Genomic DNA, 16,833 nt, shown 5'->3' with positions numbered 1-16,833 from the left:
GCGAGACTGAGAACTGAAGGGCCGGGTTTGCTTGTTTCAGTCTAAACCCCAGCTCCTGGGCCAGCCCCAGCTGGAGCAATTGTGCCGTCTGGCTTGGGTCACCCAGCGAGATGGGGAACTTTCCCACCCTTCCCACCATTGCTCCTCCTGTCCCCATGACACCATGTCCTCAAGCACATGGCTTTGGGATCAGGGCAGGGGCCTGGTTGTGGCCTGGCGGCAGTGGTTCCCCTTCCACCCTGCACTGCCTGCGGCTCTCCCGGCTCCCAACAGCCTGTGTGGAGGATGGTTCCTTCCCTGAACTCTGCTGCCCACCCTCCACTTGCTGCTGGGGCCAAGCCACCCTGTTAGTTCCCCATGCGCTTCAGAGACTCTGGCCTCTTGCCCCTCCTGCCCAGTGTTTGGGGAGGCAGGTGCCCTCCTGTGCCCCCCTCTCATCACCTCTCTCCACTTATTGTGGGACTACAGGAAAACAGGCCCGTGCTTTACCTGTTCCCAAGCCAAGGAAAGGGCTGGTGTGTAGCCGACAGGATTCAGCAGGGCTGGACTGGCCGAGACTCGGCCAGAAGGGTGGAGGCAGCTGTTCTGGCCAAGCAGCTGCTCCCTTTTCAAGGGTACGGCCCGGCCTCATGTAACCTGTTCCCCCACTGTTCAACCAACAGAGTCAAAGCAGCTTCATTAGGAGCCTCCCTGAGGGTATGTCTACACTACCACCCTAGTTCGAACTAGGATGGTTAATGTAGGCAACCGAAGTTGCAAATGAAGCCCGGGATTTGAATTTCCCGGGCTTCATTTGCATCTTGCTGGGTGTCGCCATTTTTAAATCCCAGCTAGTTCGGACTCCATGCCCCCGGCTACACGCGGCACGGACTAGGTAGTTCGGATTAGGTTTCCACGAGGAGTAACGGTAGTTCGGAATAGGAAGCCTAATCCGAACTACCTAGTCCGTGCCGCGTGTAGCCGCGGGCCCGGAGTCCAAACTAGTGGACATTTAAAAATGGCGGCGCCCGACAAGATGCAAATGAAGCCCGGGAAATTCAAATCCAGGGCTTCATTTGCAACTTCGGTTGCCTACATTAACCACCCTAGTTCGAACTAGGGTGGTAGAGTAGACAAACACTGTTAGATTAATTGCAGCCGAGCTGGGATTCTTCTACCCCGCCTGCTGGGAGCTAAGTCATGGGGAGCTGATGGCACTTGAACCGCGGCCGTGTTCCCGTCCAGCCAGCAAAGTGACTGAGAGACGGCTGGGCAGAGGTGACAGCCGAGAGGCGGATGGAAGCAGACCGGACTGACGTCCAGCAGGGAGCAGCAGAGAGGCGCCATAAGCATCCTGCAGTCAGCGGCAGAGAGCAGGGGGCAAGGAACAGGGGGCCACTGAGCAGCTGTCAGGGCGAGTGAGTTGCCCCTTTGCCTCCCCTGCTCAGGATGGGACGTGAGCTCTGCGGCTGCATCTCTGAGCTCTGGGTCTGCGCGTGGGGGCAGGGAAGGGCTGGGCACGTGAAGGGGACGTTTCGGTTGCTGGACTTCAGAACCTGAGTAGGAAAAGGCGCTGCCCAGCTGTGACCAACCGGCCTGGGGTGGGACTGTTACTCGCGGCTCCGTCTATGAGCCTGTTTGTGGGGTTTTCCCAAATTACTGCCAAGTTACTTCTCCCCTTTTATTAAATGTTTGCTTTCTACACAAAGACTCTATGCGTGGGAATGGGGAAGAAGTGTCTCTCTGAGGCACCCAGGGGTGGTGGGTCAATTTCCCAGGGTACTGGGTGGGGGCTTGATCCAGTTCTGGGTTGGATGGATGGAGAAGATACCTACATATTGAACCTGACTCTGGCTGCTGCTGGCTCCACCTGGCAGACGGGTTACAGACTTAAAAGCAAAGACACCGATAGTCCCTTCCCCCTCTTTTTGGGTCTCTAAGGGTATGTCTACACTACAAAGTTAATTCGAACTAACAGCCGTTAGTTCGAATTAACTTTGATAGGCGCTACACTAGCAAACCGCTAGTTCGAACTTAATTCCAACTAGCGGAGCGCTTAATTTGAACTAGATAAACCTCATTCCACGAGGACTAATGCCTAGTTCGAATTAAATAGTACGAATTAAGGGCTGTGTAGCCACTTAATTCTAACTAGTAGGAGGCTAGCCCTCCCCAGCTTGCCCTGGTGGCCACTCTGGGCAACACCAGGGAAACTCTTCTGCCCCCCTCCCAGCCCCGGAGCCCTTAAAGGGGCACGGTCTGGCTACGGTGCCCGTGCCAGGTGCAAGCCTGCCAGCAACCAGCCAGCAGACCCTGCACCTGGCACGGCTCGAGCCAGCCACCCGCTGCCACCCAGCCCTCCGCCTCTTCCCGGGACCAGGCTGGCGGCTCCCGGGAGCCTGCGCAGGTCCGCAAAAGGCGGGTGCCCCCCTGGTCTAGTGCAGACATCGTGGACCTCATCCACGACCTCCGCACTAGGCACAGGAAAGTGGCCGTCTAGGGCAGGATAGCTGCCAGCCTGGCCACCCAGCAGCAGGTTTGCATGAAAATCAAGGTGGTCCAGTGAGACCCCCGACCCTGAGCCCTGAGCTTAGAATGGCCGTACTGGGTCAGACCAAAGATCCGTCTAGCCCAGTAGCCTGTCTGCCGACAGCGGCCAACACTAGGTACCCTGGAGGGGATGGACCGAAGACAATGACCAAGCCATTTGTCTCGTGCCATCCATCTCCAGCCTTCCACAAACAGAGGCCAGGGACCCCACTCCTACCCCCTGGCTAATAGCACTCCATGGACCCAACCTCCATGACTTTATCTCACTTCTCTTTAAACTCTGTTCTAGTTCTAGCCTTCATAGCCTCTTGCAGCAAGGAGTTCCACAGGTTGACTATTTGCTTTGTGAAGAAGAACTTTCTGTTATTAGTTTGAAGCCTGCTACCCATTCATTTCATCTGGTGTCCTCTAGTCCTTCTATTATGGGAATTAATGAAGAACTTTTCTTTATGCACCCTCTTCAGACCACTCATGCTTTTATAGACCTCTATCATATCCCCCCTCAGTCTCCTCTTTTCTAAACTGAAAAGTCCCAGTCTCTTTAGCCTCTCTTCATATGGGACCTGTTCCCAACCCCTCATCATTTTAGTTGCCCTCCCCTCTCCCACCCTCTCTCTTCCCCTCTCCCACCTCCTTTTCCCAGTCTGCCCGAGTTTTGTTCAATAAAGAGAGTTTCTATTTTTGAACACACGTGTCCTTTATTTTGTACATCAGGAAGGGGGGCTAGGGAGGGGTAAGTGGAAGGAGGTGAGGGAGGAATGGGGTACGAGCCCCCAATGAGGAGGACTGGGGTGGCTCTGCGGGCTCCTCGGGGTGGAAGCTCTCCTGCAGCCCCCCGATTGACTCCTCTCCCCAGATGGCAGCCTGCGGCAAGTGCAGCCGGGCTGATGGCCGAGTGCTGTGATGTGCCCAGTGTGGGCACTCAGGGCACTCCAAGCCAGGACTGCTTTGCAAGCGGGGAACCCCTGAGAACTGTCTGTCCGGGGTGGGGGTCGGGTCCCTTTAAGCACAGCCCTCGGCTAGCCTGAGACAGCAGCTCCATGCTCTAAGTCCTAACCTGATGCCCTACTGGCACTGCTTCCGGCCATCCTTAACCTCGATTCAGGGTCCACTCAGTGTGGACATGCTAGTTCGAATTAGCAAAATGCTAATTCAAACTAGTTTTTAGGTCTAGATGCACTAGTTCGAATTAGCTTAGTTCAAATTAACTAATTCGAATTAAGTTAGTTCGAATTAGTGCTGTAGAGTAGACATACTCTAACAGCACTTTGTGTGTCTCTGTTGGGCAGTTAGCAGCACAAATCTGCTGCAACATAAGAAGTAATCAGCTGCTTTTCGCTCCTGTGTCCTAGCTTCTCCCAGCTGAGCAGGCCACATGGTTTAGTAAAGCAGCTGCCCTGACTTCTTGCTTCAGTGGGGTGTGAGAGTCCAGCTACAGGGAGGCTACTGAGCATGCCCCAAACGACTCACCCAATTTCAAACTGGTGGGTGGGCCAGAGGTGACTGGTATGAGGGGGCCACTGGCCACATAAGCCCCCCCCCCCCCCCCCCACTGAGGCCCTGCCTCTGTCTGCCTCATCTCCTCCTTGCCCTTGCTGAACTCCTGCCCCATCTATTTCCCCAACCAAAGGCATCCAGGAGACTCAGTGAACTGTCACTAGGAAAAGGAATCCACCCTTCCCCCTCCCCTCCAGCACTCCCCCATAGAGGCAGAGCAAGTGGAGCAAGGTGGCCCCAGCTGCTTGTCTGACCTGGCCATGTCTTCCCACTGGGGAGTGTGGGGCAGTCCTGCCCCCTCGCTAGGGTTGCCAGGTGTTTGGTTTTCTACCGGACAGTCTGATTTTTGGGCCCTCTTTCTGGTAAAAAACAAACAGAAAATACCGGACATGTGCAATGTCCGGTATTTTCTGGTTCTCCGGCTGGGCGCCAGACGGAAGCCTGGCGGGGGGTGGGGAGTGGCTGGGAGGTGGGGCGCGACCGGCGCTGGGAACCTCTAGTTGCCTCTGGGAAGCGGGAAGCTCTGTCCCTGCTCCTGAGCACTGTTCCAGCGTGTGCTGGAGCCGCAGCTGGACTCACTTCACTGGGACCATGAGCGGGGCGGGCAGGACCCTGGGAGCTGCACGTGCCCGGGTAAGTCCGGCTCCCCGCCGGCCGATTCCCTCTCCCCACCCCCCACCAGCCAGTTTCTCCTCCCGATCTCCCATGGCCAGCCTCGCTGCCCCCGACTCCCACCCCCGACTAGCTTTGCTTCCGCCGGCCTCTCCTCCCCCGTTCTCCCCTGGCCAGCTATGCTGCCTCTGACCTCGCCCCCCCCACCAGCTCTGTTTCCGACCAGCCTGGCTCCTCTCCTGGCCGGTCCCTCCCCCTCCTGCCCCAGATCAAGTGTGTCCGGTTTTTTTTTTACCCTCCCTGGAGTGGCCAGGAGAGCAAACCTGGGACCGCCTCACTCCACTTCCCCTGCTGGTGAGTGCAGGGGGCTCAGACCTCTGGTGCAGGGGGCAGGCCCCCCAGCTAGTCCCTCCGCCAGTTGCTGGCCAGCCCCTCCTGCCTGGGCATGTGACTCCTCATAGCCCCCTCCTGGGTCACCCCTGGGGTGCCCGATGCCCAGCAATAATGCCCCAGACACAAGTCAGAGCTTCCCCTGCAGCAGGAGGAGCCGGTACTTGCACTCCAGCCCTGCAGGAAGTCTCCGAATTTCAGGAACCGCCCCCCCCCTCATGTGAGGTTGGAGCACAAGGGGAGTCCGGATGCCCAGATTTCTGTGGCTGAGGTAGGTGTCTTTTGATTTGTGGGGAAGGGGTTTCTCCCTTGGGGGCCAGGTCAGGTTCGCCATCCCCCACTGTGTTACAGCACTGCTGGGAGCACTGGCAGCTGCTGGGGAGGTACACGGGGGAAGGGTGACATGTGACCCCCCCATGTGAGACCTCCCTGTAGCACCTCTAGCTTGGGGGAGGGCCCTGCCTCTTGATTTGCATGTTCCCGGCCGGTCATCATTTTAGAAATTCACTAGCCCGGAGTAACTGCGCGTGTCTACATGAGGCAGTGAAACAGGAGTCTGATTTAAAGCCCCTAATTCGAATTAGCTGGTAAACCTCATTGCAGGAGGAATACCAGCTAATTCGAGTTAGGGCTTTAAATTGGACTCCTGTTTCACTGCCGCATGTAGACACGGGCAGTTACTCCGGGCTGTGAATTTCGAAAATGACGACCGTCCGGGAACATGCAAATCAAGCGAGGGATATTTAAATCCCAGCCTTGATTAGCAACTTCGGTATGCTTCATTTGCCTCCCTACTGCAAAGTAGGAGGCAAGTGTAGACATACCCTAGATTCAGTGGTGATATTTTCCAAAGCCCCTAGCCTCATACCACCACTGCTCTAATACTCTGTTTTTATCAGCTGCTGGCACTTACAGAAATCTGACTGTCAGACTAGAATTCCTGCCAACCATTGGCTCCAACCTATGCACCAAAATGTAACGGCTTCAAACAGTGACTGCTTCCCAGGGACCCAACCACTGGCATGATGTTCTATGGTACCTACATGGCTGCGCTTGCTGGATGAGGTTCCCAAACAGTTACACAAACCCATAGCTTGTGACTAATGCTTTTGCTTGGCTTTCATATTTCATCACTTCCCTACAGACCCACATAACACTAAACAGACCTGGAAATACCAAGCTGACCAGCTGAGGCTGATTTCACAGCACATCTCATATTATTTACTGTTTTTCTTAAAGCTGAACTGCAAAGGGGGGTGGAAGGATGTGAGATTCTTGGGGTTTGTTGAAGTGAGTTTGTTTCTAGCCCCCCTGGGTGGGAAGAACAGTGGGAAAACCTGCCCCCAAAAGCTCAAACATCACAAGGCAAATAAAAGGAAACAAGATGCATAAGTTTAAATAACATTTCATGAATTCCTAAGGCAATCCTGGGATTTTTGGGGGGTTGCCTCATGATTTTTTGCACTTTGGGTTGGCAATAGAGTCTCCAAACAGAGCTGAGAGGACTTGGGAGCTGAGCTACTGATATAAAGACTCAGGGAGAGGAACACAAGAGTGGGTTTTTTTTTCCCAATTTTATTCAGAAGAAACTTTTTTTTTCTTTTACAAAAGGCAAACAGGCAGCATTTGTCTTCAGCCTATTCCAATGTCCTACAGCACTTTGGGCGCTGGGCACTGTGCTGCTGTGGCCCCAGGCAAGGTCCCCCACTTCCTTGCTGCACGGCCTCTATGGTTCCCACTGATCTGTGGAGGTTTTGCGACGTGGCTGCGTACTGACCAGTCCTATGTTTCAGTGACTGGAGTAGTCATGACGTCTGTCCCGCTGCAGCGCGATGGTTGCATAGGTCGGAGTCTCTTCTCGCTGGGGCTGTGACTGTGACTGTAAAACACCAAAATGTGACTGTTCTCCTCAGCCAGCCTAAGGTCAGAGAACTGAAGCCAGAAAATGCCCCTCTGACAGCCCTGCTGTGTGCACATCAGGAGAAATTCTAATGGGCATCCAAGCTGGGAAACACCAGCAACTCCACTTCCTACATCAACTCTTCTGAGGCAGGTGGCTCAGATTTCCCCCGCCCCAGCCTGGGTCTGACCATTTTATGTGTTCCAGTTAGGACAGTTCAGCTTTGCCCTTACACCTGCCAGCTGGACACAGCAGCCATTCCCCTCTCCATGCCAGCCAGCCCTTGAGATAGTGCCGGGTCTACCTGTGATGAGGTGTCAGTTCAGACTCAGAGACTTCAAGGCCAGAAGGGACCATCACAATCATACGGTCTGACTGCCTGCACGTTGGAGGCCACAGAACCTCACCCACCCCATCTTGTAATAGATCTCTGCCCTCCGGCTGAGATACTGACCTCCCCAAATCATTATTTGATGACTTCATGTTATATATATGGAGATATACCATCTCATAGAGCTGGAAGGAGCCTTGAGAGGTCATCAAGTCCAGTCCCCTGCCCTCATAGCAGGGCCAAGTACCATCCCTGACAGATTTGCCCCAGATCCCTAAATGGCCCCCTCAAGGATTGAACTCACAACTCTAAGTTTAGCACACCAATGCTCAAATGTTACAGAGACACCACAAAGTTACAATAGTTCAAATCTACAAGTGATCGTTGTCCCGTGCTGCAGAGGAAGACAGATACACCCGTTGGTTTCTGCCAATGTGATCCGGGGAAAATTCCTTCCTGACCACAAATACGTTGATGCGTTAGATGCTGATCATGAGGGCAAACCCACGAGCCAGACACCTGAGCTTGACTCATCTAGTGCCCCATCTCTGGTCATTGGAGATAAAAAGCAGCAGTAGAATGGCTACGAGAGACTGTCAGCAGGAAATCCACATTCCAAGCCCATGGGTCCCTGCCGAGCTGGAACAGGCAAACCAATCGCTCTCCGCTCTCACCTCACTTTGTCATTAATAAAAGTGCGACTCACCCTGGTGCTTCTTGAGAAATTCACGGAGGCATCTGGGGAGAGAAGGACAGTTACTTGCTGGCACTCAGTGTAAGTGACAACACCTTCTTCAGCATGAATTATAACCCTACAAATCTGACCACTACCCCTGTCTGGGCAGGGCTTCCCATGGGCAGCACTGTGCACCATGGAGCCTGGTCCCAGTCAGGGTCTTTAGGAGATACGGTAGCAGAAGGATTTTATATGGCTTGTGAAGATGTCCAACAGAATTGGTCTGTTTGGGTTTTCAAGAGAGTTAGTTTGTCACAGAGTCAGCCTTTGGCAGAAAATGCCAACGTTTTGTTCAAAAAGGGAGAGCCTAAAATCTGAACTATTTTGGCAAAACCCAGAAATATTCTGATTCAGATACCAGCAAGGAGCCGCATGGGAGTTGTAATTCAGTTGCCTCATGTTCATATTCTCTGCTACAGCTTGGGCTGGCTGACTCCACTTCATCTCCGATGATGCACTGCAACTGGGAACTCCCATAGGCTACATCTAGACTAAGGATTCTTTCAGAAAAAACTTTTTTCAGAAGAGATCTTCTGGAAAAACTTCCAAAAGAGAGCATCCATACTGCAAAAGCGCATCGAAAAAGCAATCTGCTTTTTTGAAAGAGAGTGCCCAGACCCAATGGACGCTCTCTCACATGTAAGCTGTGATTGCTATGGATGGAGTGGCCACCAGGGCACCTGTATTTTTTCCTCTTTCCTCTTCTTCCGAAAGAACTCCCTCTTCCCCGTCCACACACACCTTTTTCCAAAAGAGCTCTTTCACAAAAAGGCTTCTTCCTTATAAAATGCGGATTACCAGTGTCGGAAAAACCCGCTCTGTTCTTTCGATTTTCTTGAGGAAGAATGCAATAGCAGTGTGGATGTTCCTCAGGTTTTGTCGGAAAAATGGCCATTTTTCTGACAAAACTCTGTAGTGTAGACATACCCATGCAGGTGATGCATCATGGGAGAGCCAGAGAGCCTGGTTCAAAGAGGAAACCAGGAGCTTGAGGTATCTGGACTACAGCTCCCATGAGGCACTCTTGCCCCCAGCTCCCAGTGACGGGGGTGGGGCCCTTTCCAGTGGGAGCTTTCCCTGGGATGTGCCTTTCCATGAAGGAAGGACAGAGGTAACACTTGCCTCTGTCACCTAAGCCCTGGCAATGCAGGGGTCACAGGAAAGAGTGGGACAAAGGAACCTCAGGAACTTAGATGCCCCAGGCCCTGGAACCCTGAGAACTTTTTCTCCTCATTCACTTTGATCACAGGCAGTTTGTTTATGTAACTCTCAGAGGGTATGTCTACACTACCACCCTAGTTCGAACTAGGGTGGTAATGTAGGCATACCGCACTTGCAAATGAAGCCCGGGATTTGAATTTTCCGGGCTTCATTTGCATAAGCGGGGAGCCGCCATTTTTAAATGCCGGCTCGTTCGAACCCCGTGCCGCGCGGCTACACGCGGCACGGGCTAGATAGTTCGAACTAGCAAGCCATTCCGCACTATCTGTACGCCTCGTTCCACGTTCCACGAGGCGTACAGATAGTGCGGAATGGCTTGCTAGTTCGAACTATCTAGCCCATGCCGCGTGTAGCCGCGCGGCACGGGGTTCGAACGAGCCGGCATTTAAAAATGGCGGCTCCCCGCTTATGCAAATGAAGCCCGGGAAATTCAAATCCCGGGCTTCATTTGCAAGTGCGGTATGCCTACATTACCACCCTAGTTCGAACTAGCGGGGTAGTGTAGACATACCCAGAGAGTTGGAGCTGGGATTTGTCCATCCCCGCCACCAATATTCACATTTCCTCTCAGCCCCACATTTCTCCCCCATGTATAGGTGACTGTGGCAACCCCAATGCTCTACAAAAGGTCTTACATTGAATCTGATTTTCTGCATTGTTGCTGGTGTCGTGCTGGACTCGTTCCCTGTGGGGAGAAGCAAGGACAGAGCATATCAGTGATGCTGCGCGCTCTCTGTGTGTCACTTTGGTGATACTGAGCCTGTTTTCAGAGATTCAGCTCTGCAGATTTCTTACCATGACTGGTTCTCTTACATCCTTACATCTCAATTCAGCTCACACTCAGCAAACAGGCAGGGAGCCCTAATTCTGAATAACCAGGGATAATCTGGATAAAAAAAAGCTTCACCTTTCACAGAGGGGAAGTCTAATAAAGATGAGACTTGACCATTGTGCTCTGCTTCCACAAAATGGCCACTAGGTCAGTAGAGAGCTAAGACTGGAGGGAACTGTAAATCCCTGACCTCTTAGGACGGAAGGTGATGAGAACCCCACAGCTTTCACACAGTGTAAACCAGGTGACAATTTTCAACAAGATTGCTTTCCGTGAACAATATTTTTGCCAAAGTGAGTTGACTGGCCAAAACTGTGTTCTTTTTAATGGACATTTTGTTTTGTTTCTCTTTGATTTTTTTGTCAAATTCCTCCCACATTTTCTGTAAAAAATTAGACCTTTTTTTTATTTGAAAAATTTTCACCCAAATAAAACTGGATATTTGGCCCAGGCCCAGGAAACGAGGGAGAAGGAACGGTCTCCTCCTACCTTTGGTCTCTTCGCAGAGACACAACTGGAAACAGCGAGACAGTGATCAGAGACAGGGCCACGTTTCCTCATAGGCAGAGAGAGAGAGAGAGACAGAAACTGAACAACACAGCCTCAGTTCCTCATCATCTTGACAGAGCCTCTTCCCCATGGCCCAGCCCAGCGGTCTCCTCCACCAGCCCCCCAACTGCCACTGGGTCTGGTATGGCCACGTCTAATGACGGTAGAGTCAGTCACATGGCGTTTCATGTTCTACATAAACTCCAAGGTCTGAGAGTCAGGGATTTAGCAAGAATTTCATTATGAAAAAGCAGAAGTAAGTTTATAACCCTTCTGTTTGAGGTGAAAACCCTGAAAATATCACCCAAAGACCTCCAAAGATCGCATCCCCCAGGCAAATACAAAGAATCTATGAAAGCTCATGACACTATCCAGATTTTTAGTTAGTCTCTAAGGCGTTCCAGGACCATTCATTGTTTTTAAAGTTTCTTTCAGTTACAGGCTAACACGGCTACACTTCTGACACTCTACACGGGTGACTTGTTGGCAATCCCATGACTTTTGAGCCAGTCTCGAACTGGTCGGGGTGACTGGAGGCTGTGAGAGCTGGGGGCTGGGGCGCTGTTAGGAAAGGCTGCAGGGCAGAGCTGTGCCCAGGGCTCTGTGCTCAGAGTTGTTAGACCCTGCTGCAGTCCTGATTCAAGAATCATTTTACACACGGGCACAGGGGTCCTTCCTGACTAGGGGATGCCTCCCTGACCTGCAGCCTCAGTGACCTGCGTGTTGCTATTCTATCCAGACACACGCCCCGGCTGAGCCCGAGATTGTGACTATCTATGTGGCAGGGACTGGCCCCTTCATTACTAGTCTGTGCAGCACTGGATGCAGAGGGGTCCTGATCCCTGAGTGGGACTACAGGGCTCTACAGTAACAAACCTACTAAATAATGTACAGCACCTAGCACAGTGGGGCTCTGATCTCTGACTGGGGCTCCAGGGTGGTCCTAATTAATCATAGGACAATCCCTTTCATCATCTCTTTGATCTTTGCCTCCAACCAGCTTCCCAAAACCATGTGATCCATTTCACTGCATCTTTGCTGTTTTCTCTCCTCCATCCTAGGCACACAGGGGACAGGGGATCTCAGGGGGTGTCTCTGCCACGTCTGTCTGTAAATTTGCTAACACGGCTCGGCCTCACTCTCATACCCACCTTTCCTTCCCAGCAGATAAAGCACCACAGCCAGCACCACGGCAGCAGCAGGGACTGTAATTCCCAACAGGAGCTTTCGACCCATCCCTAGAAAAGAACCTCGCTGTGAACGGCCCCTCTCCAAGCATCCACCAACTAGTCCCCACTGGCTAGAGCTGGCTGAGTCCTGTGGTAAGTGACCCTAGTGTGTTCATGAACAAACTCCAAGATTCATCTCGATCTGTTCTTTCCCACAGTTTGTTCTTCGAGGAGGGTTTTTTTGTTGTTTTTTGGTTTTTTGCCAATCTTTGTTTTCCTGTCAACAAGACCCTTCAGTCTTTCAGAACTGAAATGTGGCTGATTTTTTGTTTCATGTAAAATCTGAAATTTTGACTCTCCATCCAGATTCAGGAGGGAAATAAAATGTGGAAGGTCAGAATGTCTCACAGGACAGAAATCCCGAGTCCCCACGTGCTCTTGAGGCCCAGACAGCATCAGGGTCGCTCTGGCAAGAGTTACTAAGAGGTGCAGATATGCAGAGCCTATATTGCTCAGCAATGCTGGGCAAAGCCTGAGAGAGCTGCAGGGAGAGAGAGCGCCGCATTGGACACGCACAGCTCTTGTGTGTTTCCCCACATCCATCCTCAGGGCCATCACACTCAGACTGGGGCTGTCCAGCCAGGACCCACTCTTCCCTAACTAGAGACCCCACAACAGAGAAGCGCTTCAGAAGCATTTACCTGGGGGAGAGGGAATCCTGGCACCACTGCTGGAGTCATCACCTAGGCAACAAACACACCCAGATCAGAGCAGGCCGTGGTCCAGTCCAGGCCCCTATGTTGCTCTACCACAACTAACCATGGGCAGTCACTGGCTGGGGACAGGGATGCTGAAAGGCCCTGGACGTGGGGTAGGTCACAACATGGATCTGAGTCTAGCAGGTGAGTGTGTGTAAGACAGGGGAGGTGTCTGTGCCGCTCTGCTCAGCACTGATGAGGCCTCAGCTGCAGCACAGGGGCCAATTCTGGGGGTGGCACTTTAGCAAAAAGGTGGAGAAGCTGGGGAGAGTCCAGAGGGGATCAACAACATTGACCAAAGGTTTAGCCAACCTGAGCTGGACAGAGGGGTTAGGAGCACTGAGGCTAGCGAGGGGTAAGTGGAAGGAGGTGAGGGAGGAATGGGTACGAGCCCCCGATGGGGAGGACTGGGGTGGCTCTCCGGGCTCCTCGGAGAGGAAGCTCTCCTGCAGCCCCCCAATGGACCCCCCCCCCAGATGGCAGCCTGCGGCAAGTGCAGCCAGTCTGATGGCCGAGTGCTGTGATGTGCTGAGTGTGGGCACTCCAAGCCAGGACTGCTTTGCAAGCGGGGAACCCCTGAGAACTGTCTGTCCGGGGTGGGGGTCGGGTCCCTTTAAGCACAGCCCTCGGCTAGCCTGAGACAGCAGCTCCACGCTCTAAGTCCTAATCTGATGCCCTGCCGGCACTGCTTCCGGCCATCCTTAACCTCGGTTCAGGGTCCACTCAATGTGGACCTGCTAGTTCGAATTAGCAAAATGCTAATTCGAACTAGTTTTTAGGTCTAGATGCACTAGTTCGAATTAGCTTAGTTCAAATTAGTGCTGTAGTGTAGACATACCCTTAGAGAAGCCCCTAACAGGAAAGGTCCAGACAACACTTGGTGCTGCCCTGAGCGCAGGGGACTGGAGCTACGAGTCTGTGGTTCCAATGGGTGAGTGAAGCCCTGAACAGGCTGTGGAATCCCTGTCACTGGGGTTGATCAAAACAGGAGGGACAACCCCCTGGCAGGGATGGGCCAGGGGTACTTGGTCCTGCCTCAGGTCAGAGGGCTGGGCCCAAGGGCGTCTCATGGTCCCTTCCAATGAGACTTTTCCATGATGTCCTGTCCCCCAGAGCTGTCCAGTCCATAGGATGGTTCAGAGCGGCTCCCCCAAGCCCTCCGCTTTGGGGTGCTCCACGGTGGCTGCCTCAATCATCCTGTGGACAGGCCGCCATGGGAAGGCAGCAGGGATCACCCTGCCCCCACCCTCTGCACTCACCCTGGAGGTGGGAGCTGGAGCGGCCCAGCAGCCTGCTCTGCCCCTGCCCTGCTGCCGTGTCCCAGCCTGATGCACTCGGCTTCTCTGCAGCACAGGGGAGCAGGGTGCCCTGGCCCCAGGGTCTCTGCTTTCCGCTGCCATAGAGAATCGAAGCTCAGTGTGCTGGGAGGGCGGCACGACTCGGTGGAGTGGAACCGGCTGTCGAGCGGCTCCAGCTCCCACCCCTAAGATTAAACTGGGGGTTGGCGTGGGACAGCCTACCTGTTTGTGTCATGCTGGCCAGGGGATAAGAGGGTAGCACGGGGGAGGGAGGCAGAGATGGGGGGCTGCCCTTAGCCCTATACCCAGGGCACTGTGTGTGTGTGGGGGGGTGTTTGACTCAGGCCCTGCATCCACCCAAGGTTGGCCCTACCCTCCTCTCCTCTTTGTGTCAGGCCATTGGCGGTGATCTGGGTAAAACTGGAGGGGCCTGACTCTCTGGGTCTACATTTGAACTAAACTGTTTTGTTAGAACAATTTTGTTTCTGATTTTGATACATTTCAGCGTTTGCATTTTTCGGGCTCTGGTTATTGAATTGTTGCCTCACCCTGCCATTCACCCCCATCTCCATTTTGTGGGATGCTGAGTTGCTGAATGGAGCTGAGCTACACCACAGATAGACAGACACACACACACCCCTTACCAGTGACGCTGAGGTACTTGGCAAGGCTGAGCTGGGAACTGGTCACCTGGTTGTCGCTGCCCTTGATCTCGTACCCGCAGGAGTAATTCCCAGAGCTGCCCCTGGACACCGCATCATCATAGCTGTAGACAGTCTTCTCCAAACCCCTCTGGGATGAAACCTCCACCCCGTCCTTGCAGAAGACGATGCGGGTGACCAGGGGCTGGGAGCTCACAGAACACTGGATCTTCACAGAGTCCCCTGGCTTAGCCGACGTCGGATTCAGGTTGAGGGTGGGGGCAGGGAGAGCACCTGGGAAGGGCCTGGGGTCAGAGCTGTGAGTGGGGCACTGATGGTGCCCAGCGTTGTGGATGGAGCAGCAGGGAAATTGCTGGTGGGTCTGTGTCACATCTGGGGTGGAGGCTCTGATTCCAGCCCAAAGCTCTCTCTGGTGATCGGAAACTTTATTCTCTGGGATCATGTGAGTAATGAAAGAGCCTGGAGGCACCCCCAGACCCAGCTGGGATGGTACAGCTGGAAGAGGAGTAACCCTCAGGGATGCCAGCCCCTGACCATTGAGTCCTGTCTAGTACATGGCCAGCACCTTGTACTAGACAGGACTCAGAGCCAGGGTGTTCTCGGCTTCCCAGCAGCAGTGCCCTGTGTGTGTGTGGGGGGGGAGGGGGGGCGGTGAGATGGGCTGAGGAGGTGACTCTCTGGCCAGTGTCCCAGTGGCCCTCAGAGTGAGATGAGGCAGCAGGACAGGGAGGGATCGACCGTGAGACCTGCCCCCTCTGCTCTGCCTGCTGGGATCCCACACACCCCTGGCTGCTTTCCTGTGCCATTGCTGCTGGCACCACAGGGAGGAGGGAGCAGGCCAGAGGGGTGGTGGCTGGACACATGAAGAGGGAGGGGTATATGCCATGGGCAGATTGGGCCTGGACAGACGGACTCACCGGGAGCTGAGCAGATCTCCTGGCTGCTGGGACTCAACACTGGGGACGGAAAGGGGGTGTGTGGTTAGTGCTGGAGATAAAATCTCCCCTTTTTTGAGGTGCCACATGAGGGATAGAAGCTGCCTTTAATAGGCAAGGAAATAAATTCCTGATCTTTATGTTGCTGAAGAAGGAAACCAGGCAGGTTAGGTCTGGGGCAGGGCAGATCCCTCGCTCACACAGACCTCAGCTGAGCTGGGGCTGCCTTTCCCTACAGCTCTCCAGAGGGTCAGATCCTCAGCTGGTGTAAACCAGGATTGATTCCAGAAGAGTGACACTGATTTACACCAGTGCGGGATCTGGCCCAGTAACTCACAGACTTGTTCCCATTTCCCCCCCACTGAAGAGGCTTTGCCGACAGTCTGGGCCAGGGGCTGCTCTCGGTTCTGGTTCCTCCCAACCTGCTACGAATTAGCCCAGAATTTGCACATACTCACCGAGCAGCAATAGGCACAGAGACAGGATCATCCGGGCGATGGTGGGATGGAAACAGCCCAGCAGCTTCACTCTTTGATGCAGTGGAGAAGGGACAAACTGATGTTGCCCCCTGCTCCGATCTGCCCCAATTTGCCCTGTCTGACTTCGGTGAAGAGAAGCTCCAGTCTCTCTCTCTGTCTCTGCTCCCTAGTGCTGGATGTTCCAGCCAGCCCCGGACACCTGGATTCTGCAGGGCTGGGGTAGCAGAGACACAGCAGCTTCTCTCTGCCCTGTTCTGTCTGCTCCTTGGGTCTGATACTCGTCATCACTCCTCATTTCCTGCCCCGCACGGTCCCCCTGCCGTGCTCCGGCCACAGCGTCTCTATTTAGGGCTGTGAGACTGAGAATCAAAGGGGCCTGGTTTGATTATTTCAGACAAAACTTATCACTGTAAAAGCTCCTCCCCACTCCCTGTCCTATTTTACTGCCTGGGGAATGAGGCAGGCCCCTGGCTAAGTGCACAGCTGGGCCAGGGTTAAAGGTCCCTGGCTGGAAAGGGGGCCTGGGATGTTGAGAATCCTGAAACTTTTGCTTCTGGCTCTAGACACTTCTGCGCCTCCTGCCCTGACTGCCTCTTCCGCTCATTCTGAGCTGCAGAGGAGTGTCCTGTCTCTGCTGAGAGATGTATACCAGGTCTCTTCCCTCGCGAATCACTCACCGGGGAGTGGAGGTGAGGACACAAGGCAGTTGAGAAGCAGGATCCAGAAGTGACCTCTGAACAGGTGGGAACCAGAGTCCCTTGGACTGAGCCAGTGGGGGATCGTGAAAAAGCCGAAGGAAGGTGCATCCGAAAGAGATGTAGACCCTGCTGCCCCCTACTACAACCTCAGTGGGTTTGGATTGGTTCATTCCAGGTACATCTAGACTACATGGCTCAGCCAACAGAGCCATGTTAACTAGGTTACCCGACATAGTC

The 16,833-nt window shown here is 53.7% G+C and overlaps 1 protein-coding gene across 2 annotated transcripts; it reads right to left on the bottom strand.

Annotated features, from left to right (window-relative positions):
* Positions 1-6,614: 6,614 nt before the first annotated feature.
* On the bottom strand, positions 6,615-16,300 carry LOC112545414 (uncharacterized). Of its 2 annotated transcripts, XM_089770048.1 has the most exons (9): positions 15,878-16,300; positions 15,402-15,440; positions 14,467-14,757; positions 12,468-12,509; positions 11,749-11,835; positions 10,538-10,562; positions 9,852-9,901; positions 7,966-7,997; positions 6,615-6,907 (listed from the first exon to the last, which is right to left on the bottom strand). In XM_089770048.1, the coding sequence occupies exons 1-9, from the start codon at positions 15,906-15,908 to the stop codon at positions 6,818-6,820; spliced, it is 687 nt and encodes a 228-aa protein (XP_089626174.1). In that variant the 5' UTR covers positions 15,909-16,300; the 3' UTR covers positions 6,615-6,817. The 2 variants fall into 2 exon arrangements, with proteins under 2 accessions (XP_089626174.1, XP_075771625.2); XM_075915510.2 differs by lacking the exons at positions 15,402-15,440; positions 15,878-16,300 and having other exon boundaries at positions 14,467-15,020.
* Positions 16,301-16,833: the final 533 nt, after the last annotated feature.

Source organism: Pelodiscus sinensis, chromosome 18 (genome assembly GCF_052426305.1).
Source record: "Pelodiscus sinensis isolate ZL-2025 chromosome 18, ASM5242630v1, whole genome shotgun sequence".
Taxonomy (NCBI): Eukaryota; Metazoa; Chordata; order Testudines; family Trionychidae; genus Pelodiscus; species Pelodiscus sinensis.
This window is presented reverse-complemented; position numbering and strand designations above follow the sequence as displayed.